The sequence below is a fragment of the Montipora foliosa genome, chromosome 13 (assembly GCF_036669935.1).
Source record: "Montipora foliosa isolate CH-2021 chromosome 13, ASM3666993v2, whole genome shotgun sequence".
NCBI lineage: Eukaryota > Metazoa > Cnidaria > Anthozoa > Scleractinia > Acroporidae > Montipora > Montipora foliosa.
Genome location: NC_090881.1, coordinates 40,845,583 through 40,855,582, shown reverse-complemented (window position 1 = coordinate 40,855,582; position 10,000 = coordinate 40,845,583). Strand labels below are relative to the sequence as shown.

Sequence of the window (10,000 nt, the reverse complement as noted above, 5' to 3'; positions counted from 1 at the left end):
TTGTAAATTGACAAGTCATGAAGATTTAATTTAAAGGAATCAATGATGCAAATATTGTGCATCACTGGCACAATATGGCTCACAATATGGTATCAGTGGCACTGCAGTGGCTCGAGTGCATTCTCTCGATGAGAGCTAGTGAAGTAGTTAAAAGACAAGCAAAGTTTGACTGGTATAGAGATAATTTAAAAGGAATAACAAGTTCTCACAAAGGTAAGATTAATGTGATGATATAGTTGATTACATGTATATAATCTTCCACAATATGAGCATTAAATCCATAATACACAATTTAAGGTCTAGTCTAGCTATTGCTGATACAGATGGAGTATTATCAAGCTCATCATGCATGTGTGGATCAATCAGTAAATGTAAGGTAAGGGTCATTACATTGAAGCCCACCCTGCGAGCAGAGCCTCCTTTTGTCTTTTTCTTTACTGAGGCAAGCAAAAGAAAGGCTCTGTTAGCAGGGTGATTGAAGCCTATAGTAGTTCAAAAAATAATCATGTGCATACAATATATACATGCATGTAGTCAGGTCATTTGAGACAGTGAATGGTGACTGATGCTAACTGTAAACTGCATGGAAACAAACTTATAATCAATGACATTTTTGTAGTTTATTTTAAAATATACATTCATGTGGCCGGTAATCTTGCTAATGTGACAGCTGAACATTTTGTTGTTGGCATTTATACAAATTATTTTAAACCTCATTAACTTTAACTACCTGTAATTAAGTTACTTTTTGCACTGTGCAAAAGTAACTTTTTCGGAGATTTTTACAACCAATTAAAAAGTCTTTGGAAAGGTGAAAAAACTCCTAATTTGTCTTAAACACCTTTTCCCACAATTAACTTTTACAGATCTTGTGTAATATTTCGTAGCAAACACACTCGAAAAAACAGAGACACCCAAAGTTGAACACAACAACTCACAGCTTTTAATATCCGAACACAAAAAAACTTTTTGCACGAGGCTCTCCGAATATGGGCATGCCCAAATATGGCAATTGAACAAGAAAGGCCCAAAATACTACATCTCCCCCGTCCTAGAATTGTTTTTCCTAACAAATTTCAAACTTTAAAGGGCAGTTCAACAAAGTTTCAATCATCACAGATCCAAGCGTTTTACTGGCTTAAGTGAACGCTTTGGGTACCGTCTGGGTGGGTCTGGTGACGAAGTGGTAGCTGCAGGCGAGGAGGACTCAGGAATAGGAGTGGGCCCTGGGTCCGAAGGTCTTGGTGAGGTAGGTTCGAGCAACTTGGCAGGGGTGACACCACTAGGTACTGGTAAGACAGGTGGTGGTACAACCGAAGTTTGCGGTATCACTTCCTGCTTGGAAGGGTTTGATGTGCACATGGCACATGCGTTCCCCCACGCGTATTTGGTAGGCCAAGGGACCTATCCGCAAAATCACGGCACCACGTTGCCACTTATCCTTCCCTCTGAAGTTGCACACAAGTACCAGATCGCCTGGAAGGAAGCCACGAGTCTTGGAGCGGCCAGCATCATGCTGTTGCTTTACTTCGGTTTGGTTCTCCTCAACATGCTGAGCCAGATTTGGATGAAGAAGGGACAGACGAGTGCGTGGTGTCCTCTTCAGGAACAAAATGCGGGCCATTATCCGATACGATCTCCTCTGGAAGACCACATGCCGCGAAAAGATGACTGAGCATTTCGATAGTCTTATATGTAGTGGAAGAGGATGTATAGAAAACCTCGGGCCACTTCGAGTGGGCGTCGACCACCACAAAGAAGTACACACCGTCCTTCTCTGCATAATCCATGTGCACACGTTGCCAAACTCGAACGGGCCACTTCCATGGAACCAGGGGTGCAGTAGGAGGTTGTTTCCGAGTCGACTGACACGCTGTACAATTTTGCACGACAGACTCAATTGCCTTGTCGAGACTGGGCCACCACACGTAACTCCTAGCCAAAGATTTCATACGGCAAACACCTGGGTGATCAGCATGAAGGTCTTCCAGGATCCTGTCGTGAAATGCCTTAGGAATAACAACTCGCAACCCCCAGAGAACACAATCCTGTTCCACGGAAAGTTCAAAACGCCGCTTAAAGTAGTGCTGCAAGGCTTCTTGCTGTACCTGTCGTGGCCAACCACATTTAACCAATTGTAAGACCTTGCTCAATACGGGATCCTTCTTTGTCGCATCAGCAATATCCCTAGCCGTGACTAGAAGATCATTCACATGTGTAAAATGGAAATTGTCACTCTCCTCTGGTGTGCCAGTTTTGTCTGCAGGGAGCCTAGATAACCCATCAGCATTGCTATGTTCTGATGTTTTGCGGAAAACCACCTCATAATGGTAGGATGCAAGAATGAAAGCCCATCTCTGCAGTCGTGCAGCAGCCAGGGTTGGCACTGCTGATTTTGGGCCCAAAATGGTCAAGAGTGGCTTGTGGTCAGTTTCCAAGGTACACTTTCTTCCAAAAAGATACTGATGGAACTTTTTCACACCGTAAATGATGGATAATGCCTCCTTCTCTAACTGAGAATAGTTCCTTTCACTAACTGAAAGTGTTCTTGAAGCAAAGGCAACAGGGCGCTCTTCACCACCCGGCATCAAATGTGATAACACCGCTCCGATACCATATGAAGAGGCATCACAGGCCAATTTAATAGGAAGGTTAACATCATAGTGGGCCAGAACCTTCGCAGATTGGAGCAGACTCAAAAGCCTGTTGACACTCTGGCTGACACGACCAGGACACACCTTCCCGAAGAAGGTTGTTGAGCGGGTGCAGCAGTGTCGAAAGATTAGGTAGAAATTTCCCATAGTACTGGAGCATTCTGAGGAAGGACCGTAGCTCTGTAACATTAGCAGGAGACCGAGCTTCAACAACAGCCTGCACCTTCTCAGGCGATGGGTGAACCCCCTCAGCATCAATCACATGACCCAAGAACTGGACCTTTTTCTGCAGGAAACTACACTTGGACAACTTGAGTTGCAATCCATACCTTTGAAGCCTACTCAGCACGGCCTCTAGCCGATTTCAGTGCTCTTGGTCATTCCGGCCTGTAATCAATATGTCATCGATGTAACACACCACACCGTCGATACCCTTGAGGATGGTGTCCATGGTTGATTGGAATATGGCAGGAGCACTTGCCACACCAAATGGAAGACGATTGTACTGGTAGAGTCCTTTACTGGTGTTGATGGTGAGAAACTGTTTGGAATCCTCGCTCAGAGGAAGCTGCTGATACGCATGCTTGAGATCCAACTTCGTAAAACGCGTCCCTCCTGCCAGAGCACTTAGCAAGTCTTGAGGATTAGGTAGAGGGTATTTATCAACATCCAAAACTTGATTAACTGTGACCTTGAAATCCCCGCATAGACGGATACCGCCATCTGCCTTAGGAACGACCACAACTGGGGCAGCCCATGCACTGTGTGACACCTTGGTCACAACCCCCTCCTTCTCTAGGTGATCTACCTCTGCCTCGACCACAGGTCTTGAGGAGTACAGCACAGGTCTGGCCTTATGAAACTTCGGGGTGGCCTCCGAGTGAACAGATAGCCGGGCTTCGAACTCCTTTATTTTTCCCAGGCCTGGACCAAAAACATCCTTATACTTAGCAGACAGTTCACCGACAAAATCAAGAGAAGAAACGTTAAAAAGCTCCTTCCAGTTCAGCTTAACAACACTGAGCCAGTTGCGACCAAGAATAGCTGGCTTGCCATCAACTTCTGCAACAATTAGAGGTAACTTAGCACTCTGGCCCTGATACTCTACATGCACCTCAGTTTCTCCACAAAAAGGTAGCACAGCCCCAGTGTAAGTTTTCAGCGAGGTGCTTGCCGGCTTCAGCTTAAGATGACCGAGTTTCTCCTTGAACATTTTATTGGGAATGACTGTCACAGATGCTCCTGTGTCCACTTCCAATATCAATTCCTTGCCTTCCACTGTCATGGTTACAGTAGCAGCTTGGGCATCCTGTTCACGGATTGTGAAGAATCCCAAAGAATCATGCATCGGATCACAGTTACTAACAGTCTCGATGTACCTGGCATCCTTAGACTCCTTGGAACGACAAACCTTTTTCAGATGACCCACTTTACCACATGCATCACACCGGTACTTCTTATATTTACACTCAGAACTGAGGTGTTCAGTGTTCCCGCAACGATAACAAGCAGATTTGGACTTCTCTCCCTTATCCTTTGAAAATTTCTTGGGTTTGTGAACCGGTGAACTTCCTCAGTTTTCAACATTCCTGAAGACCCCGAGTCCTTCAGTTCCGAAGACTTCTTAGAGGCTTAGGAAACTCTCCTAAGGCTTTGTATCAGGGCTTTATCTGGAGGTATCCAGTAGCACTACAGGTTACTTCATTATGTTCACCGAGAGGCATCATAATCTTGCTGCTTTGTGACAGAAATGTTGTTTACCTAAAAAGTAACCCAGAAACACCAACAGACCTACTATGCATGTCTCATTATTGTCAGAAGAAGGAATGTTACTCATCAATGACACGTCATATTGCCTGTCAAACTTTGCCAATATAGTAATGAACACGATGTAATCAGTTCAAGGGACCATGTGAAAAGTGTCCTGTTCATTGGCTTTGAGATTTTGACCCTGCGTGTGACCTGTACGTACTGTGAAAAAGCTCCAGAACAAGATTCTTTTTCACAGGTTTTTTAACAGGTTGTGACTACGTGAAAAGTGCCCTGTTCACAGGTTTTGAGATTTTAGACACGGCGAAAAAACCTGTGAAAAAGCTCCAGAGCAGGATTCTTTTTCACAGGTTTTTTTCACAGGTTTTATTTCACAGGTTTTTAACAGGTTTTTTCACAGGTTTTCACCCTGTGAAAAGTGCCCTGTTCACAGGTTTTCAAAATTTCACATCATGTGAAAAACCTGTGAAAAACCGTTGAAAAAACACATGAAAATTAGTATTTCATAGGTTTTTTCACAGGAAAATTCACAGGTTTTTCACGGGTTTTTCACAGGTTCTCATCCAATAGTGATTAGAGATCTGTTAGACAACGACCAGAATTTTCTAAGCTATAACGCCTTCAAAGATAAATATAGCATCAAAACCAACTATCTCGAACATCACAAAGGGATATCTGCTGTAGCACATTACAAGAAAGTACACTCTACAGCCTATCATGACCAAACTCTGGAAAAAGGATCCAGTTGATACCCTTCTCTCTCACACCAAAGTTTCCAAGAAAATTTATGAATGCCTAATATACAAAAAAGCTTCTATACCATCAAAAAGTCCGGAAAAGTGGTTGGAAGAGAGAGACTTGTATCGTAATCTTAGTATAATAGTAAACTGGGAAAATACGTACTGCCTATCATCTCTGTGTACAAGAGAGTCAAAGCTTAGAGCGTTCCAATTTAAATTCCTTCACAGGAAAATAGCCACAAATGACTTTCTGTAAAATAGGTATGAAACAAACACATTCCTGTTCCTTTTGCGATGAACAAAAAGAAACCCTCATTCATCTATTCTGGACTTGCAAATACACTCAGAACTTCTGGAAGAGCATGTTCGAGTGGATCTCTCAAAATTTCAAAGATTTAGAAAACGTCTCTTCCTCCCTGTCTCTTTGTTTCGGTCTCATTGATGACGTAAAAGACCTTCTCTTTCATCACCTACTCTTTATAGCAAGACATTGCATATACACCTGCAGGCTTGGTAACAAGCTTCCTCCGCTGCAGGTGTATATACAGGTACTTATGAACTCGATTGAAATTGAAAAGCAGATAGCATTCCACAACAACGACTCAAATGTCTTTGTACGGAAATGGTCTCCCTCTCACAAAATCTACTAACTATACATAAGGAGCGTAAAACGTAGAATCCTTTGCCTTGAAATCAAATATCTTGTATGACTTTCTGTGTGATTTTATTTTACTGTACGTTTTAAAAAAAAAAAAGTAATGTAGTACTGTAAGTAGAGTAAGTATCTGTTTTAGAATTGTAATTAATGTATGTATATGAATTGTAAAAATAAAATAAAAATTAAAAATTAATAAAACATTAGGACTATCTAATTCTCAATTCTCCGTGTCTAAATAAAGATTTACATTACATTACATTACATTACGGAAATGCCAGACAGGCCCACGTACATATTTCGGCAAATTGAGTGTCACTTTATGACTGCGATTCTAGCAAGCTAGCACGTGCAGCAGTATCATTGTAAAATTTTCTTTAAATGTCGACTTTTGATTTTAAATCTTGGTGCGAAGCTAACCAATTGAAAGAAGCTACCATTGAGGTACTGAAAAAAGAGGATCTTGATAGTGAGGAGGCCTTGAAACTCCTCACTTCCAACGATTCAGAAAACCTGGGTCTAAGCGTGGGCCAGAAGCATATTTTTGAAGTGGCTTTGAGAAAGTTAAAGCAGACAGGTGCGAAAGAAACGATGAGCGACGAAAGCACTCCAGTCACGACCAAAACCCTAGCGAAATATGGCCGTCTTGAAGAAATCCTGAAGAAGATTGAAGGAGCAGGCACACTTGAGGACTCGCTTTTGGCCCTCACAACGACCGACTTCAGTGGATCAGGCAAGTTGCCAGCGACGAAAAATTCGTCTACTCTCTAATGAGAGTATCACTCACTACATCCGGTCCCCTTTCTCCCTTTGGGGGATTTGGAGGGTGCTTTAGCGGTGGTCTAGGCAATAAAGACCCACAGAACCCCAAAGAGAGTTGGTGTGTACTTAGTGAGTGATAAACCTGTTTATCAGGATTAAATATATATTACGGAAATGCCAGTCAGGCCCATGTACATATTTCGGCAAATTGAGTGTCACTTCATTACTACGATTCTAGCGAGCTAGCACGTGCAGCAGTATCATTGTAAAATTTTCTTTACCCACCCCACCCTTCCTGGGAGGGTGCTTTAGCCGTGGTCTAGGCAATAAAGACCCACAGAACTCCAAAGAGAGTTGGTGTGTATTTAAATTAATTAATTGGAAATACTGTTGCATGTAGACCAAGCAAAAGAAGGTTAAGTTGGCTAAAGTTAAATCGCATAATTTGCCACACCTTTCTTACTGCATGAGACTTGAAAGTGCCACATAGCCATTAATGAATTTCCATGATCTTGTAAGACTTGGCTAAGATCTTACAAGATCTTGTAAGATACTTAATTAAGAAAAAAAAATCTTATAAAGAGACTTAGTAAGATCTTAATAAGATTTCCGCCAGGGGATAATTATCAAACAACTATGGGTGTACATGTTCACACCTTCTGAATAATTTACTAGCTAGGTGGAAAATAACAGGCATGTGAGGAAAAAAGCTCTTGAGCAGTGTTACAGGTATCTGTAAGCTGAAAAAGAGGGGTTGAGTTTTCCCCTAAAATGCACCAGATACATGTACAACTATTTGAAGCTGAAATTTTCAAAATAATTATTTCAGGGGAGCATGAAACAGACCCCCCTACCAGGCAAGGGCCAGATGCCCACTACATGCACTCAAGCCATCTTGCCTACCTGACTCAAAACCATTTTAGCTAGGCTGATTATTCATGTGTTCAACTGAATTGCAGTGTCCTTGCCCAATTTCACTCTTAATTACAGTCACTGTGTAGCAGCCGTGTGTAAGGTACATTTGTAACCTTTTCTCTCAAGAGCTGTTCTTGGAATTTATTGCTGTTTATCATTTTCAAAAATATTTCGTCTTGACAATGACAACACATTAACACAAAATAGCAAAGCTCATTAATACTCATTAGATACGTCGATTTCACACGCAGACGTGCACCTGCGCTTTGAACACATGGGTATTGCAGGGGATTTTTTGAATGCTTACGTGTATCTCTCTGAGCAGTACTAAACACGTATCTATTACCCTAAGTTTGCTTTCACACAAACTATGTATAATAAAAACCAGTATACTAATAACAGATATATCTAAGAAAATACTCACATTGCACAAAAATTTCCACAGTGTCTTCAAGATTGCCAGAACCATCTGGAACCACATTCATTCTATATGCCCCTTCGTCTGATCTTTGCACTGCAATAATAGTCAGCTCTGCTCGGGTGTTTGTTGCTTCTCCCCTGAATCGTCCTTCATACTTTTGCTCGACAGATATGCTACCAGGGGCACGTGCCCTTCCAATCACATCAGCCCCAGAGCCAGTACCATTAAAAAACTGTGCCACCACAAATGTCCCACCATCCAGAGTGTAAGTCCACTCAAGAGTAAAGTTGTCTCCTTCCACTGCATGTGATGGTGTTAAAGGCTGTGCATTAAATGCTGTAGTTGCAGTTTCTCCTGGAAGATTTTAAGGGAAGCTTCAACAGATTAAAGCAGGTATCAGTTTACATTACAAAACCTTTTACTGGCACTTTTTTCTGTTAAATATCAGCTGTGAAAAAAGCTACTCATAAAAGTTATTCTCATCCACAATCCTATTTGTTTTGAGACTCCACAACTTACAATTATGCCAGATCTGCACAAATACAAAGAATTTTGCTTCCAGGCCCTACGTCTCCCCCAAAATGAAACTGACAAAGAAATCAACTCTGCGTAAGTCGTTTTTCAAAGGGTGCTGTTGCAAACTGGAGAGCTTTAGTGAAGATGAGGTGTGAGTGAGACAAAATGAAATGACCCATTGTTTAGTCCTGGTATCAAAATTAATATTATGACAGTCTCACTGTTTCTACAGGAGTTTAAGCCAAGAGTTAGTGCTTAAATACAATGGTAACCAATCCTGCACCTGGGCTAACTTGTCAAAGCAAAAATTCCACGATAAACTGCACTTGTTGGCTTTAATAGGACTACATTTTTGATCTGCTTTCACATTTGCATGTGAATGTCCGTTGTCACATGCTTCGGCCTTGAAATTATACTGCTACAAAACAACAAATGAGTATTATCTAAAATCGCTCCTGTTTTGGTGGGAATAACCAATGGTAAACCCTACATGTAGCTGTGAGCAACTCGGCCTGGCGTTAAAGGTCACTGAAAGGACCCCTTTATCTCTATCTGACAGAATAAATTTGCAAGAACGAAATAAAGAACAATTTTTGGAGTAGTACATGTACACCAGTAGAGTGCAGTCATGAAGACCAATTAGATAAATATATTTTTGCTAACAAGTTAACACCACAAGACACAAGGAACAAATATTCTTGAGCATGGCATCTATGTCTGTCCAAAACAGCCACATTGCATTCACTTTAATTGTGTTGATGGCATAAGGCATCCCCTATCACAACAACATAACTAAAAACCCCACATTTATGGTACTGTACATCAAATTCTTTTAAATTCAGGGTTAAGGGACAATACTCTGTGACCCTTTGTGATACCTCTGCAAAGAGCAAGTAATCTCATAATGCAGCTTTATTGGGGGTGGGGGAGGGGAGGTGGGGAGAGGGGGGTACGCTTTGATGAAATTTACATAACATGCAAAAGTTTGCCTTTCTTGTGTATCATGAATGGAAAGGATGTTATACCAACCAGTTGGTTGAGATTAAAATTTGAATTCTATATCAAGTTTAAAGGCAAAAGCCTTTGAAAAAGACATAACCCTTTCACCCCTAAACCGCCCTAAACTGCCCATACTTAAAGTATTTTACTCTATCTAATGCCAGATGATTTCACTTGTCAATGAGGAATCCCCAGGAGTCAATGGGTTAAAATGAGGGGCACACACTTGGGCAAATTTTGTTTTCTCACTCTGCTGTGCTGAGTTGAATGCATTAAGTTGGTCCAAGACAAAGAATGCACTGATATGATTTAATGTATAAATCAAATTAATGATTAAAAATATAACACTTATAATAAGTTTTTGGCTAAAACTCTTGCACGTATGTATATACCCCCTTTCGCTGGCACGGAATTTAGAAAAACAAACTTTTTCCCCCAGAATTAACTGTGTAGGCATTTCATATCATTGTAATCAAGATTCAAGGTGTATAATAATAAGATTTTAGCTTGTATTTTAAAATTAATTTGTGTTAGCAATATTCATCTATGAAAGGCTTGTTAGGAATTG

At 41.2% G+C, this 10,000-nt stretch overlaps 1 protein-coding gene across 2 annotated transcripts in view; it reads right to left on the bottom strand.

The window, feature by feature from the left end:
- Positions 1-10,000, bottom strand: part of LOC137982362 (fibroblast growth factor receptor 2-like) — a 97,364-nt gene that overhangs the window by 83,635 nt on the left and 3,729 nt on the right. For both annotated transcript variants that reach the window (XR_011118672.1, XM_068829465.1), the window contains exon 2: positions 7,921-8,271. Coding sequence is in view for 1 of the 2 variants with exons in the window: in XM_068829465.1 (XP_068685566.1) it covers positions 7,921-8,271 (351 nt within the window). In the remaining variant the exon portion in view is untranslated. The remainder of the gene's footprint in view (positions 1-7,920; positions 8,272-10,000) is intronic.